The sequence below is a fragment of the Misgurnus anguillicaudatus genome, chromosome 10 (genome assembly GCF_027580225.2).
Source record: "Misgurnus anguillicaudatus chromosome 10, ASM2758022v2, whole genome shotgun sequence".
In the NCBI taxonomy this organism is placed as follows: Eukaryota; Metazoa; Chordata; class Actinopteri; order Cypriniformes; family Cobitidae; genus Misgurnus; species Misgurnus anguillicaudatus.
Window position 1 is genome coordinate 8,063,931 of NC_073346.2, and position 18,161 is coordinate 8,082,091.

The window sequence follows — 18,161 nt, forward strand, 5'->3', positions numbered from 1 at the left end:
CGGCTACTATTTCTGTGGTGTATACTACATACTGTATATACTAGGAATGTGTCATGATGGTCAAGTAGTTGTCAAACTACCATATAGATTAGTGTGGTTGACCTGCAACCAGAGACTCAGATTTTACGTTTTTAACACTATGTGTCATGTAAAATTGCCTTAAATCACCTTTTAAGACCCCTACATTCAGTACAATGTGCTACTGTATTATACAATAAGCTTGACTTGACCTTTCTAGTGTGGCACGTGAACTTTAAATAATTATAGCTATGATTTTTTTAACTTTTTGAAAATGTTTTTAGAAAGTAGTGAGCTACTATTCAAAACACAGCCCTCTAGTGAGACTTGCACAACTGGTATAACTTACATGAATTAATGACGAGACTTGCATAAAAACTTGTGTGTGTTTTTGATCAAATCGTTTTTGATCACAAAGTCTGGGCTCGTCTTTGCAAAACCTCTGCCCACTCTGTCGGGCTTCCACATCCAAAATGTCTGAAAATATGTCTGTTTTGGTTTATCACCAAGTTAGCCCAGATTTCTTCATGTAACTCAGACCACCGGCTCCATTCTTATCTCAGCCAATGACAATATTGGTCAGCTGGAGCCAGTTAGGACCCTGTGAAAATGAATTCATCATTCAAATAACTTAATTGAAACAGGTTAATACGACAAGTTTATCAAATGTGCTTGTTGTAGAGACTTGATTTAGTTTTTTTAAAGTTTGGATAGGTACTTTCTTTAGGCTATCCATACCAAGCTAACTTTGAAAGCCAAATATCCCACCCTTCATTCAGAGTGCTGTCCAAAGCCTTAACACATGATCTCTGCTTTAAGTTATTTCTTGATCCAGACATTTTTCTTCATAGATGTTTTTTATTACTGTCTTAGATTTTTATGTTCTATATATTGTCAGTTCAGGAGAAACGTAAGGTTGTCACCAGGGCATCATGCACCAATTTTTGTTTTAGGGGGTCACAGTGTGCACAGCTTACAGAAATGTGTGCATACACAGACATGAAAATAAATATTGTAGAGCTTTCACAGTCTTTTTCTTGGCACTTACATTTCTAGCAATCTGACCCCCCCCCTCCCACCTTTATGTAAAAACCACCAAAATAAATGTGTTGAGTAACTTTCATATCAAATACCTAGCATTAGGGCTGGACAATAATTCAATATCAATATATGTCACGGTATATATTTTTTCAATAACGGTGATATGGCTTCTAAACACATTTCTGATATTTCGATATACATTACAGCGTCCCGTGGCTGTTCGCATGTCATGTCTAAAAACACGTGTCAAACGCTGGTCAATGCGCTTCTTCCTTCAGAGCAAGTGGCGTCTTTCGCAGCTACGCAACCATGAGCCGCGCATTACGGAAAACGTAATGCTTGATCGTATTTAAATCACTCATCTATGCCTTGCGTCAAATCATATCATTGTTATTATGCGATCAATGAATCTGGTGTTTGTCCAAAGAAGAGCTGTCACTCAGAAGACGAGAAGGAGGTGCGGGGTTAGTTCGCGTCAAGTAACAGCTTCCACTGGTGACACCATATAGGGAGGGGGAACAGGAGATGTAAAACACAAACTGAACTACGGATGAGAAAAATCAGGTTCACGTGTTAAAAAAAGGGGGAAAGAGTAGCGCAGCGCCTGTTGCCTGAATAAAGTAACATGTAACATGATCAAAACCCTCTTTAAACAGCGAAAATTTCTCTAAAAAGTGACATAGATACAGCACAGAATTGAAAATATTGTTAAACAGACAAAAAGACAAGTAATAGATTAATGGACGCTTCTTAGATTTGAAGATTGCATGCAAAATTCAATTCAATTCAATTTTATTTATATAGCGCTTTTCACAATTGGTGATTGTTTCAAAGCAGCTTTACATTAATAAAAGCAGTGGAAAGCACAGAAAAACGACAGATAGCACAACATAATACACGATAGCACAAGCAGCTAAATTTGCTGCGGCTATGAATCAACATTATAAGCGTGCGTATTGCTAATGTAACGTAAAGAAGAGGGTGCTAAGTTAAGCCCAAGAAGGCTGCCTCCGCGGGTTGAAAAACCCCCTAGGAGAAAAAAAACCCAGGCTCAGCCGGGGAAGTAAAAAAAAAAGTCCTAGGAGGGAAGAACCCTTGGGAGATATATTTATATATACATTGAAACAATTAAGGAGATTAGGCGGAGGTTAAGCATTTGGCCCCTCAGTTTGAATGGACATGACGCCTCTGGTAGTCATTGTTTGCCTTCCATACCTGCTTGGTCCGCACGGCGTAATAAAACATGCAGGGTTGCCCAATTATCCTAGACCAAATAACAAAACTTTTCATTAATAAAATCAACTTAAGATTGACAGCTAATGAACAGATTGTTATAACCAATGGAAAAATTAAATTCAAAATTTAATTAAATATAACATAGGTATAATAATGTAATAAAAAGATGTTACTTTGTAAATATGTGATTAACTAGATTTTAAAATATTTATAAAAGCATTGCAAGGCATTTTTGGCTGAACTACTTTATTTTAAAAGTAGTCACACATTGCTGCATTAATAGCAATATGTCACTTTTCTCAAAAATGAACTTTTTTGCAGTAATATTTACTTAACTGTTGTTTTGTCATTTTGAATAATATCTCGAATGTTTTATTGTTTTGAATCTTTGAAATCATCAGTTTTCTTTCTTTAAAAGAAATGCCATTTGGTTTAATATTTTGTTAGGTGATACAGTGACTTTTAGACAGTTTAAAGTGTGTCCAAATACTTTTTGGGGCGACTGGATCTCTCATCTGTCATACACCCTCTTACTTTGGCATTCCATCTCTGTCTGTCTGTCTATCCCTCTTTCTCAGAACAGATTCCTTTCTCATCCTGTGCTGTTCTTTTTGTCTCCTGTCATCCGTCTGTCTTCCTGTGTCATGCACTTGTTCTCTGTGAGTTTGTTTAGAGACGGAGATAGCGGGGAAGTATATTTAGTCTGAATATACTCTGCTGTCTGCACACAGAAGAGAGAGAGAGAGAGAGAGCAAGAGAGGATGAAAAAAGGATACACTTTACATCATAAATGTTATTGGAATATTTTTAATACAAATTCTATACTTTTTCTTTAGTTTGAAATAATTTTTTTTACTGTCAAATGACTTTTCTTTCTTGATCTTTTTTTACTCTCTCTCTCTTTCTCTCTTACTCACTCTCTCTCTACCATTGTCTCCACCATAATCTCTCAAAGATAACTGTGGCAGAATGGGAAAACACGTGTGGGAATCTCACACTCTTTTGTCAATGTCAGCTGATTCAGACAGACAGAGAGAGAGAAAAAGAGAGAGACAGAGAGCGAGAGAGAGAGAGCGTCTTACTTTGTAAACACTAAACATTTTGGTACTGTTATTGTAAACTGTATTGCACATCCTAGCTGTAAGTGCTTTAGCAATTAAAATGTAAAGTTTTTGTCATGCCAATGAGGCAAACGTAAATTGATATAGCCAGATGACCATCTGAATTAAAGGTCCCAAAGAATGCATTGAAATAATATTTTAATTGTTCTACTTTTATCACATAAGAGGTATGTGGCTTTATTAAGTGCAAAAATTATCCAGATATGGTTTTACGTCCATTTACAACCCTAGGATTTGCCCTCAAAATGAAATGGTCTATTATTACCTTATTTGAAAGGATCATGAATAATAATGTTGAGCTCTGCTCTGATTGGCTGTTTCTTAGGGGCTGTTTACACTTGGTATTAACCCCTTAGGTTGCGCAAATACCCTTTGAGTGTGGGGGGGGGTGAAAATGTGATATCTTCAAATTACTCTGGCATTTTTTGATCTAGAAGCCTATTCTTGGTCTTGTTTTACAAGACACTTTGGGGGTTTTCACAGAAGTGTCAGGAGGTGAAAATATTAAATAAATAAATTGTTATAGCAGTTTACATTTATTTTAATAAATAAAAATAATTCCTTAACATATTAATTTTATAAATAAAGTTATAAAAATGTAAATGTTTCACAAAAGTTATAATGTAAACATGAAGCCATAAGTCTCAAGTAGTTCTGATCTAAATTTCAGGTTAAAATCACAAAAAATGAGGTTTGTGTCACACTTTTATTAGTTTTACCAACAATGGCCACTAGGTGTCAACGGTTTGCAGCATACTCTTGTCACACATTATTCAATTACTGTCTCTGCATTATTATTACTGCAAAAGGTTTTGAAATATGAAAACTACATTCTTAGAGCTTTCCAACAATATATAGTTTGTCAACATTTTTGAAGACTTATAATAGAATATAGTTTTATGAATATATAATAATTAATATGCATTCCTATGGGGGGGTCATGTAACAAAACCTGTCACTACATTATTTATATCAACAGATCTCTCACCATGTCATTCCTTTACCAAAATTAATGTAATGAAATCTACACTCTTAGAGCTTTACAATTATATACAGTTTGTCATGATTGGATAAGAATTCACATGCAAAACACTGAAGTAAATGTAGGCGTCCCGCTGGCGGTACAGTGACATTTCGCAGGACATAAATGTTTTGAGGCGCAGTCTCTTTATAATTGAATCAATTACTCTCCCTACATAATTTATTTTATAAAACACTGTTGAAATATCTATTCTAGAGGCTTAGACCTTTACAACAATATATAGTTTGTTGTGATATAGATAAAATCGATATGAAAAATATTACAGTAAACTTAGGTGTCCCCCTCACGGGACAGCGCCACTTAAGGAGTTGTTTTTTCATTGACCGGATCTGAAGTAGACAACGCTAAAGACAGGTGTAAACGGTGTTCAAAACATTTGAACTCATCCACTTTCGACCACTTTCAACCACATTCAGAGGTAGTCAAAAACCCTTTCGATCGGATTGCTTTTGTAGTGTAAACGCACAAGTGGTTGAATGTGTTCGACCAGCCACACAAGAATGCATACTGTCCGCCCATTTATCTAATCTGAGGTACTGAACACAAGTTTTACGTCTTTTCTGACTTCTAGCGCGAACACATGGTGTACAGCGCTATCTTTAGGCTTTCATTGATAAAACTAAAGCACCTGATCTGCACTTTCATTTTGCAAGTGTGTGAAAGTTGCACGATCTTATTTCATCAATTGCGCTGACAATTCAGAGAAAGCTCTTACATATTCATGTACAAAACACTCTGCAGCATGTTTACAACACAAGCAGTGGACTCTGACATAATATTAGTTTGCGTCCATTTAACCCCGTCATTACTCCTGCTCATGTTTAAATGACAGCAGAGGGACTCGACCACAGTCTCCACAGACCACCACCCAAAGTTATCAGGACAGAAGTAGTCGAAAGTGGACAAAAGAGACGAATTTAAATACCAGGTGTCAACAGAATGTAGCTCTCACGTCCACTTGTGATCCAATCGACAAAAACACATCTTAATACCAAGTGTAAACAGCCCCTTAGAGCAGCTCCTTCAGTAGCTCTGTGTGTGTGTAAACAGACCTTATGTTTGAGCCTGTATCAGATGAAAATGAAGAGTTTCATTGCAAAATGAGATAACTCCGCTTTTAACGTTTTTGTCAAAACATGTTTATTTTGTTATCATGTTATTATTTTGTTTTATGGTGCTACTTAGCTGTATTTTTAAGTTATGAAGGTTTACATCAAAACAAACCAACTGCAGTTGGATTGATATTAATTAGAATGCACAACCAAAAAACGAGATTTCTGAAAAAAACGGAGTTATCTCGTTTTGCAACGAAAAAATTGTTTAGAGATTGTTAATGGACATTTTTGAGTGTTTTTTTTTTCAGTATAGACCTGCAAAACATAACTGTAATGTCAATAGTAGAACTTCAGCCTAAATGCTAGCATATAGCATTTATTAGTATTTAGCATTAACTAGCATATAACGCTAACTCTGCACTCAAAACTTTGTTTTTAGAATTGTATTTAATGTGTCATTTAAGGTTGGAGTGTACACGTCGTCGGTAACATCACAGATGGTGTTATGTTGAGATTGGTCTGTTTTCCAGTGGTCTTTTACATGCATGAGGTTTACATAAGGAGGAAACAATCGTGTTTGAGGCTCACAATATTTCATTACCAGAACTCTTATGATTAATCTATGCCTAGCTAAATACAGTTTTACATTCTACGGCACCTTTAGGTCTGGTCCAAGTGAAGTAACCAATCATGTGCCAGCTGGATCATCAAAAATGTATTATACCACAAAGGTACATTGGTATGAATGGAAAAATTAAGAAAAAATACCTACAAAAACATTATGTAATCAGAATTTTTGCCTGTATATAAAGTACATACAATTTTGCAAACACAGTTCTGGAAACAAAGCAAAATATAGAGTTCTGCTCATGAATATCTAAATAACTTGCTACTAAGAGTCTCAGACTAAATAATTTTTATGATTAATATATCAGAGTGCCCGTTTTTTAGCCAAGTACATAGTAAACATGACTTTATTTCCAGGCAAGCTGAATGAAGACTGTGTGCCAAATCAGATTACTGCTTTTCAGTGTTGTGTGTAAAATGCATTACGGTTAGTGAATGGTAGTGGGTGGTCTATCGGTGAAACTGACATGGGAGAGAGATACAAAAAATAAGGAAAAGAAGAAAATCTTTACGACCGGGTTTCTCCTTGGCCATGTTTTTGTCTGCAGAATATTTTATGATGTAACTAGGTTTTAACTTTTTCTAAAAAAAAAAATGTACTGGTAGTGGTGCTTGCTGTACAAAACTGGTAACTACAATGCCAGGGTGTTGGTGATAACCGGGGTGTGACTTCTGTATGTGGTTACTGTTGTGTTATTCTGAGTGCCCTTACTATGCAGTTACTAAAGTGTCCTGGGTGGTTTGTAGATGGTTTAATAGATGGCCAAAGTCAAAAGGGACCACCACAACTGTGTATTATATTCCCTATATTACATTTTTGAAGGGACTTTGAAAGGACTATTTAGAAAAGAAATAGCACACCTCTTTTTGACAATCTCCATGTCATACTGACGCCTCTCATAGTGTATTGTTTCCTGTCCGTTTCATGCTAGTTTTGGAATGAATTGGCCTTAATTAATAACTCAAGACTGATTTTGTTTGCGTGTGTGTTTGGAAGATAGAGTTTGTATCCGGACCTGAGGGGTTTAACTAGGTTCACAAAGGGGACAGATACAATGGAAAAACAAGGAAGAGTTTATTTCAAAAGGGCAGAAGGTTTCACGCTCATGATGTGTTTATATAGCACCCATACTGTATTGTTTATTTCTGTTTGTGCTAAATATTGTCATTTTTTGTTTATCTCTCTATTAAATGGACTGTTTTTGCTACTGTAGCTTTATGACCTCTATAAGATAATATTTTTGTTATGATTGGCTAACCTTTTTGCACGTGAAAGGGTTAGCCAGCACACCATGTTGTTGAATATCAAATAGTTGTTTATGTAACTGTGGGTGGTCATATAGTTGTGATGCATGATCATTTTTCAAACATGCTGTTATTAAAGTTTTGTTTTCCATAACACTTTCTCTCTTGTTTTCTTGTAGTGGGCCTCGAGCAACAGTGTGAGTTGACCTGCCGACCCATCGGGTATCGTTTCTACGTCCGCCAGGCGGAGAGGGTACGAGATGGGACTCCGTGTGCGAATAACACACCCAATGACGTGTGTGTGGGAGGACGCTGTCTGAGTGAGATAACACAGTCCTGAAACATACTCCTTTAAAATGATAGTTTCACCATTACTGGCAGGAGATCTGTCAAGCTTTGAAGCTTTTAAGTGAGTGTGCTGTTATATAAGTCTTTTTCCATAACTTGCACCTCCAAACGTTGAGCGTCTGCTTTGATACTTGTTAAAAAGAGTTTCAGTGATAACATTTTAAGTCTAGAACTGTACTCATGTTTATTTATTTTTTATATTTATCTACTTTAATGTATATTAATAAACAGAATTTTAACGATAATGATTATGAGGACAGTGTTCTGGATCTGTAGATCTAGAGATAAATGAATTATACTCAGCTTATTTATTTTTGCTTACTTTAATATTAAAAAAACTTATAAAACTTGTCTCTTTCTTTGTCTATTTCAGAGTGAGGGTTGTGACGGTGTGTTAGGTTCAGGGTTGGTTCGAGATCGCTGCGGTGTGTGTGGAGGTGAGGAGGGCACCTGTCAGAAGATCACAGGCAGTTTCTTGAACACAAGCGTTCCACTGGGTTACCACAAAATCCTGGAAATCCCGCCCGGAGCCACAGCTATCAACATCACAGAGAAACGAGCCAGCCCCAACTATCTGGGTACTAACCTTTCATTTTCCATATCATTGCTTATAATTTCATTTCTAGCCTCGTAGTAAAGAGGCTAAAGTAAAGAAAGGAAAAATGCAGATCCAGATCTGGTTATCAGAAAATAAACCCAGACAGGGTTATCAGGACCATAGATATGTATAAATGCGATATGTCATTAGCAGCTGTTTCTATCGGTCTTTATGTAAGTCGTCCGCCATATTGGAACGGTCCAAGGCAGCATGAAACCCAGTGTTGCCAAGTTGGGGGTTTCCAGCGGAATTGGATTACTTTAAAACTGTTGACATAAATGTTTTACTCTCAGATCAAATGTGAAAGGATTTTGTTCACCTGCTCTAAATATTAAGGTTTAATATGAAAGTACAGTTGTTGGTATTTGGGAAAAGGTAATTGAGATAGATTTGATTTGTACACAAATCTGGCAACCCTTCCAAGCTCAAGAGCAAGCAAGCTGACTGTGCACCAGCAACCGTACTACTGTAGGCTATATTTATTAAATGTTACGTGCTGCTGTTTAGACCAAAAAAATTGAACTCCTTACACAATAAACCAAGATGAAAGCGTTAGCCTACCCCATTAAAAACTGGATTTGATGTATCCAATGTATTTAATCAGAATCAAGTATTCCAGAGTGTAGTGAAATAATGAAAGTTAATAGGGCTAATGTTGCAAAAAATTACACAAATCTACGGGGCAGTTTCTCGGACAGGGTTTAGATTAGTGCAGGGCTATGCCTTAGTTATTATGACATTTAAGTAGTTTTTACAAACGTACCTTACAAAAATCATTGGAATGCTTTACTTGAAGGGGTCACACGTTCATAATCATGACATGATGTGTCATTTGTTCAATTATGTCATTTTTAATGCAAAGATGACATTGTTTGAGATGTCTTTGTTATGACAACTTGACATAAATCAGTACATCATAACTTGTCATAAATCTGTCATAAACATGACATAAGAAAACCTAAGAAACTACCTAGCTTTATGGGTAAACATTACATTGAACTAAAGCAATAAGCCCCAAGAAGCAGTGGGTTACCAGTGCATTTTATAACAGCTAAGGGACGTTTTAGGACACAACTCGAAGCTGCTGTTTTCAGTGTTGAGTGAATGCGTCAGTGTTTAAGTTGGGTAAGATCGCCACCCAGTGGATAATAGCAGACGTATGAATTTGAGTTAGAAACTTTTCAGAGAACGTTTTCTCTTTATTGACGAGATGACTCAACAATATTTATTTACATTTATCTGGATATCACCATAATTGTGCAATTGTAGAAAAAATAAAAATATGATTAAAGACTGTGGTGTTTATTTTCATAAATCAGTACGCAGCAACAGTGGCGCAGTGATACTTATGTAATGCGGTCTGAACCGTGGGGTTACTGGGGTATTTTATCACGGCTTAGAATGCGTTTCAACCAATCAGAATAAAGAACCAGAACGGCCCGTTTTATAATGTCATTTAAATGTCAATAAGTGTTAAAGCAACACTATGTAGTTTCCATGTAAAAATGACTTACAGCTCCCCCATGTGGTTGAAAAGCGCAACAGTGCCTGGTATCAGACACTCTTCTGCAGGCAGGGGGAGGGGCGGGGCTGTGTGCTCTACCCTCCACCGCCGCTTTCAGAGTGTGCTTGTAGCAGCTAGGAGGTTGCTCAGGTTGCAGCAACAGTACAATTTGTCCAGTTAAAAGTTGTTCTATCACTGAAATAATTTTAGAGACATTATTTAAAGGTAAAAAAACGACATAGTGTTGCTTTAATACTCTGTCAAATAATCTTAAATATCTTAAGAAAATGCAACAGACATATCAAAAGATTATACTTTATGTTTGTGCACAATACATAAAAAACTGACAACTAATAGAACTTGTTCTTTGTCACAAAGAGGGTTTTGAAATTTTCTGACATAAAATAAACTAACAAAACATTTAATTAATTTAATGTAATTAACTGTTTTTGCAGAGATATGGACCCAACGCTGCATGGCTTAACCTATTATTGTACTGTTTTCATTTAATTTTAAGTGAAACTGTCTCCGAATACAATAAAATATAATTTATTAATTTTATTTGTATTATTATTATTATTATTAAATGGTTGATTGTATGACATTTTTATAAATCAATTTGACAGAGTATTAACACTTAATTACATTTTAATGACAAATTATACTTCTACCACTGTAGCTGAGGTCAAGAAAAATATTTATGACGGTGTTAGAAAACTATTTGACAGAGTATTAATGCTTAATGACATTTTAATGACAATTAATATTTGTACAACTGTAGTTGAAGTCAAGGAAAATACAAAAACAATGGCACTGATATATGTTTAGTTATATCTGTACAAGATGTTTTCAAATTTAGACAGCTCAAACATGCATTTTAATCTAGTATAAGCCCTGTCCGGGAAACCACGCCTATATGACTTGTTATATTGTTCCACTGAAAATCTTTTCCTGCCATTGCTCTTAAATCTCTTTTGCATTTGTATATGAAAAAAATAGGCACATAAAGATGCTATCATATAGTTTAAAGAGTTTGAAATAGCTCAAGAGTCACAAAGACTGCTTTTCATTTCATTGTGTTTTTTTCACTTTTAAACCATTCATTTAAGACGCATGGTAGGTAAGCTCATAAATTAGCCTGATTTACAAACAATAGAAGGTAAAAGGTTTTTTTCTATGACGTAGGGCATGACATTTACGAGTGTGTGTGCGTGTATGTGTGTGAACACACGTAAACTCACAGATATAGGTATGTTTGGAGCTGCTGGTGTGAGACAACCATGAATTCAGCATTGTTTCAAGAACACCACCGAGCTTACAGAGACCAAAGCCAAGCTGTGACCTCCTGCCAAATACCCAGCTTATAAACAAGAAGAAATGAAAATCAGGTTTCAAATTCATCACAGCTGCTGTGAAAACGGAGGAACACCTTCATTCAGAAAGTTGATTGATGATAATTCTCTCATTAGATCGGTCTTCATGATGCATTGTTTTTGGCGTGTTTCTGATATATTCAACCTTAATATTAGCCTGAACACGACTCAGGAATGCACATCCTCATGAAAGACAGCCGTATGTGTGTAAGGTTTCAGGACCTCACTGGGTTTAATGCAGGATTAGGTCATGTAGGACATGTCTGTGTTTGTATCTCTGCACACCCGCTCTGTTTCTGTCTTTGTGCTTTCGTGTGTGATTGTGCCTTGAAGGCAGAAAGTTGAATGTAGACCAAACAGAAAGTTACACTTGCGGTACTGTTTTTTTTTTTTTTGCTCCATTGCCTCTCTGATATTCTCTCTGCCTCTGCCATTATAATAAAGACAATAGTTGACATAACAATAATATATAAATCTGAAAAGCATAGCACTGATAATTTGTTCTTGGTCATTTCTGGCATTTCATCTTAATCATAATATTTAGTCCAACTGAGGTTTATTCTGGGTGGTATTATATATGCACTAAATTACTTTTTTCCACACAGCGTGTGTGACTTATCTAACATTTAAAAACCTTAAAGGGGTCCTACTATGCTTTTTCAGATTTGTGCACAATAAAAGATTTTACATAAAAAGATCTGCAAAGTTACAAATCATACAAAATGTACTCCAAAGGGAGATATTCTCTTGAACAGAAAACAAATTTCCAGAGCTACAACGGACGTTAGGATACATTTATTCTGCATATTGTGATGTCACAATTTCATTCATTTAAATAACTCCCTCCAAGGCATAAGCAAAAAAATTGGATGATCGATCTACAAGGCCTTCGGGTAGAACAGTATGTATGACATCATGGACCAAGAGATATCATACAAGAGTTGATCTACACACCTATTCCTGGTTTAGGCTAGATGGGATACAGTTACAGCCTGAATCTCACCAGATGTTGGGTTTATGGTTAGGTCTGGGGTTAGGATTAGGATGAAAGCAGCGGTTCTGGCTAGAAGGGATACAGCCACGGCCTAAATCTCACAAGACATTGGGTTTATGGTTAGGTTTGGGGGAAGGATTATGATGATAGCAGCGGTTCTGGCTAGAAGGGATAGAGCTATGGCCTAAATCTCATGAGATGTTGGGTTTGGGGTTAGGTTTGGGTAGGATGAGAACAGCGGTTCTGGCTAGATGGGATACACATACAACCTAAATCTCACAAGATGTTGAGTTTAGGGTTAGGTTTAGGGGGTAGGATGAAAGCAGCAGTTCTGGCTAAAAAAATCTGGTGAGATGTTGGGTTTATGGTTAGGTTTGATGGTAGGAGTAGGATGAAAGCAGTGGTTCTGGCTAGATGGGATACAGCTACGGCCTAAATCTGGTGAGATGTTGGGTTTATGGTTAGGTTTGGGGTAGGATTAGGATGAAAGCAGTGGTTCTTGCTAGAAGAGATACAGCTACTGCCTAAATTGCATGAGATGTTGGGTTTATGGTTAGGTTTGGGGGTAGGATTAGGATGAAAGCAGCGGTTCTTGCTAGAAGGGATACAACTACCGTCTAAATGTCGCGAGATGTTGGGTTTAGGGTTAGGTTTGAGGGTAGGATTAGGATAAAAGCAGCGGTTCTGGCTTAAAGGGATACACCTACAGCCTAAATCTCACAAGATGTTGAGTTTAGGGTTAGGTTTAGGGGGTAGGATGAAAGCAGCGGTTCTGGCTAGATGGGATACACCTACAGCCTAAATCTCACAAGATGTTGAGTTTAGGGTTAGGTTTAGGGGGTAGGATGAAAGCAGCGGTTCTGGCTAGATGGGATACAGCGCCGGCCTAAATCTGGTGAGATGTTGGGTTTATGGTTAGGTTTGGGGTAAGATTAGGATGAAAGCAGTGGTTCTGGCTAGATGGGATACAGCTCCGGCCTAAATCTGGTGAGATGTTGGGTTTAGGGTTAGGTTAGGGGTAAGAGTAGGATGAAAGCAGTGGTTCTGGCTAGATGGGATACAGCTCCGGCCTAAATCTGGTGAGATGTTGGGTTTAGGGTTAGGTTTGGGGGTAGTATTAGGATAAAAAACAGCAGTTCATGCTAGTTAAGACACAGATAAGGCCTCATTCTCACGAGATGTTGGGTTTATGGTTAGGTTTGGAAAAGGATTAGGACAAAAGCAGCGATTCTGGCTAGATGGGATACAGCTACTGCCTAAATATCACAAGATGTTGGGTTAAGGGTTAGGTTTGGGCGTAGGATTAGGATGAAAACGGCACTCATCCGGCGAGAAGTTCACAAGATTTCAGCTGTTGCTGTATCCATTCTAGCCACAACCCCCATTCCTAAAGACCTTGTTTAGCTTGTTCAGAAGAGTTTTGTTAGGGTTTGAGCTAAACTTAGCAGGAAAGTGGACTTTTTGGGCCAGAGTTGAAAAATTCAATTCTATACATTGGTTATCTGACTTGAGCTTAAATCGATACGGCAAAAGTGAGGCCATTTTTAGTGCTTATACCTATAAAACTAAACCTCACGGTTAAGGGGTGGTACACTTCCAACACAGTGGGTGATCCGTCTTTACCTCAGCTTGAGGGGGTGATTTAAAGAGACAGGAGCTACAACAGAATAGATTAGGAAGAGAGATGCTGCAATAATTTTTTTTTTGGCATTTTTTTGAACAACCAAGCATGAAAACCTATTCTAATTGACACCTAAAAAACTAAATCAAGACTTTGTTAAAGGGTGTAACCGGTCCCCTTTAAAAGAAAATCATGACCTAGATTTTAGTAATGAATGATGTACATGTGTAAATTTAGGTATTGTGTAGTAGGCTATATAATTTTAGTGTCCTAATATCCTTGCCCTTTCATTCCTCTTTCATTGACACGTGTTGTTGAACTCAATCTGAAAGAGCTCTGTAAATTCCTAATTGCCTATGATGTGTGATTATGGTAGGAAACTCATAAAACATCAAGATTTTCAGAGCCTTACGGGCACAATTCAGATCTGTAATTATCGACAGCTAAAAACAGCTTTAAATGTGGAGCAACTTACCAAATCAGATTCTAGTTATCAAACCAGGGAACGGATCAGAGAAATCTGTAAAGTCAAAAGTAGTATTGAAACCACAGAAAAGTAATAAAGATTTAAGCTGAATGTTTAAACTGCTCTTTCCCAATGAAAACCTCTCGTGGCCAGGCACTAGTGATAAAGGTCCAATATGGACCAAAGGACCATAAAACAGCCCCTACCCACTTTTCCAAGCTGTATCATTATACATTATATAAAGCTTGAAATATAACTATAATAGCTACAAAAGGGAATTTAAAAGCTCCGGTGTAGGGAGAAATGTGATAAGTCAGTGAATAGTGCTTAAGTTGACTTCAGTTTCACACAGAGCTTCAGAAAACCTGAACTAGAAGTCGAATGGACTCTTTTTGGAGTTTGACAGATGTCTTTATTGTATGCAAAAGAGCAGCATTTACATTTTAAGAAACAAGTTAATGAATTTTGATATGTGTGTCTGTGCAGCCCTGCGCAGTGGAACGGGTCAATCTGTGGTGAACGGACGGTGGGCGGTCGATCCACCAGGCGAGTATCAGGCCGGAGGGACCACCTTTCTGTACAGCCGCCCAAAAGCTGTTTCTCAGGAGCAGGGGGAAGAGAAAGGCGAGTCTCTGACCGCACCTGGACCTACAACCGCCCAACTGCAGTTATATGTAAGAACACACATACACACACACACGGTCATATAATATTTCAGGATCATGTGGAAAAAGGTAGACGGGTTTGGCTCACTTTTGTGATGGAGCACGAACTCTAGAGAGAAGAAGGAGGTTGGAGTAATGGATAGATTGAGGTCACCAGGTGTTTATACTCTCGTATGTTTTTAATTGATGAGATTCATGAGCCCTAATCCTTCTGAACTTTTGTTTAAAGCTATCAAAGATTTTCCCTTTTTATTTAAAAAAGTGATCATTTTAAACAAATTAAGATTTAACATTTACCGTACTTTCCGGACTATAAGCCGCATCATTCAAAAATGCGTCATTAAGACGAAATAACATATATAAGATATTTAATCTGGAAAGGCAAGTTATTCAACTAAACAATAGCAGACAGAATAGCAGGCTGAATAGATGTCTGTACGTTAAAGTAATATAACCAGTTATTTAAATGATAAACCATAGCATACAGAACTTACCTGGAAGGTTGAATAGGCTAAATTAACCGAACAAGCCAACTGGCGTGAAGTTCACACACTCGTCATTCCACATTACTAAATCCATTGAATTACATAAATACCGAAGCAGCATATAGCGAACTCTCGCAGCTGTAGACAGTAATGATGTGTCTTGCCTCATGAATGTCAAACTAATTCACCTGACTATAAGACGCAGCACCAGCAAAGATATGAAAAAAACGCGACCTATAGACCGAAAAATACTGTATGCATTTTGCAGATGTTTTTATCCAAAGGGACTTTCACTGTAAACATTTTATCAATCGCTGTGTCTTAAATCTCCTACTTCCATACTATAAAGTAATCAAAAATCAGTATGCGAGTGCAGTAGTATGTCCGAATATTATTTTCGAAAAACATTAAGAGATTTGCGCATTTGATGGACACTTTACTCTTCCATGAGTCCATGCGAGCTGAGGAGCCACTAAATTCAAAATAGTGAAAAATATCAGAAATCTATGAACCTCTTTAAGTGATTTAGGTACCAATAAATGTATCCCTCATGATTTAATTGTACTGGCTAAACAACGCATACATAAATTATAATTGCGGTTGTTCAAATAACGTTTTAGGTCAAAGGACATACAGGTGACATGACAATAAAAACACTATACAGAACTTAGTCTTTTAACAATAAAGCAGTATTGTATTTTTCGGTCTATAAGTCAAGTTTTTTTACTTGGCTGGTGTTGCGTCTTATAGTCAGGTGCGCTTTGTAAATCAATATGAATTAATTTTGACATTTATGAGGCAAGAGACATCATTACTGTCTACAGCTGTGAGAGTCGGCTATATGCTGCTTCTGTATTTATGTAATTCAATGGATTCAGTGATGTGTAATGACGAGTATGCGAACTTCACGCTAGTTGGCTTGTTCGGTTAATTTAGCCTATTCAACCTTCCTGGTAAGTTGTATATGCTTGCTATGGTTTATCATTTAAATAATATTACTTTAATGTACAGACATCTATTCAGCCTGCTGTTCTGTCTGCTATTGTTTAGTTGAATAACTTCCAGATTAAATGTCTGTTCTTCGGCTTGGATTTTGTGAAATAATTTTCTAAATCAACGCGATGTATAGTCCACTGTGACTTATGTGTTATTTCGTCTAAATTGTGCATTTTTGAATGATGCGGCTTATACTCTTATAGTCCGGAAATCGAACTTCCGTACGTACTGTCACAGTACACGATATCTGATGCAGCGAACGTGTGTGTTCCCTGGGGATCGAACCCATGAGATTTGCACTGATATAGCCGCTAGCCAATCACATCATGTTGGGGCAGTTGTAGCCTAGTGGTTAGAGAGTCGGGCTAACCCGAGAGCTGCTGTGGTTAAAGGTGCTATGTCCACAGCTCACCCCTCTATTTCAATACGCATAATGAAGCTACCACAGCCATCGCAGGACAAACACATCATCGTCTGAAACAACATAGTGACAAAACGCAATCAATAGCGCTTATTTAACACTTGTTTTGTCTTCATTTAAGTTATGGAAGTTTGTTGAGGCTTCCTAGTGGTCCCGGCCCCCTGGTTGAGAAACACTGGATTTAAAGGAATGTTGCAGATACAGTAGATGTTACACCATATTGACAACATCTGTGTCATGTCTGTCACCACTGAAGATCCTCAGCCCACAGGAATTCAGTTAATTTCAGTAATACGACACTCGTCCCCTCGCTACAGTGACGATTACGTTTCTATTGAATTTGTAAAGTGCTCTGACAAAAACAACAAGCTTTAGATTTCTGCTTTAAACGCTCTGAAATGTCTCGCCTCATCGATTTCCATTGTTAGTGCGCTACATTTACATTTACAGAGTACAATTTATCTCGGGGTAAAGCAGCATGTGACAGATCTCAACAAAAGTACAAAAGCTGTCATTAGGGCAGTACCCCTTAAAAATGTCTTAATATGTACCATTTATGTACTGATATGTGTATTTGAGGTACTAATGGGAACTCTTTAGGTACAAAGTTGTACTTTCTGCACTAGTGACAGCTTTACATTTTTTGCTTTAAGAGGGTCAGAAGTCAGTTTAATTGTAAGATTGTAAGAGAAAAATGTTCATGAGAAACTAAGTCACAACATTATATGTGGATTCTGGGAAAGGTCTCTACAGTATGACGCGTTTCAATATCAGATGAAGATCTGTTCAGTGTAAAACTGTGAAGAATTATGATTCCAACATTGCATTTTAATGTATTTCCATGTTGTATGTAAATGAGTGTTCAGTATGTGAATGTGAAGGTTTTATGTGTCCTTCCTTCACATCAGTGATATATGGCAGATACTGAATGGAATGCAGTCATGGAGTGAAACAGTGCTGTGTGGTTTATTAACCAGTTTCGCTTTTCTTTTTCTCACTGTATATTATTTTCCACAAGCAGAATCCGGGCATAGACTATGAATATTACATCCCTGTGGAGAAACGGGAAGAACTCAGAGAAATCAGTGAGTTTTCATCTCTCTCTCCCTCTCTCTCTCTCTCTCTCTCTGCCTGTCTCATGAACCGATCTTTCTGTTTACTTTTGTCATCATTGGAATCCTGAATGCAGCTGCAATTAGAGACAATTTTTACGCAGTGCGAGCATTTTTATAACCCGTTGCTCATGTGCGACGTGCAGATTTGTATTTTTCTCTTTGCCTTTACAGAGATATGTGTATGTTCTAT

At 37.2% G+C, this 18,161-nt stretch overlaps 1 protein-coding gene across 2 annotated transcripts in view; it reads left to right on the top strand.

The window, feature by feature from the left end:
- adamtsl4 (ADAMTS-like 4) overlaps positions 1-18,161 on the top strand; it is a 67,586-nt gene that overhangs the window by 38,839 nt on the left and 10,586 nt on the right. For both annotated transcript variants that reach the window (XM_073871838.1, XM_073871839.1), the window contains exons 6-9: positions 7,565-7,703; positions 8,106-8,311; positions 14,776-14,960; positions 17,857-17,941. In XM_073871838.1, the coding sequence (XP_073727939.1) occupies positions 7,565-7,703; positions 8,106-8,311; positions 14,776-14,960; positions 17,857-17,941 (615 nt within the window). The remainder of the gene's footprint in view (positions 1-7,564; positions 7,704-8,105; positions 8,312-14,775; positions 14,961-17,856; positions 17,942-18,161) is intronic.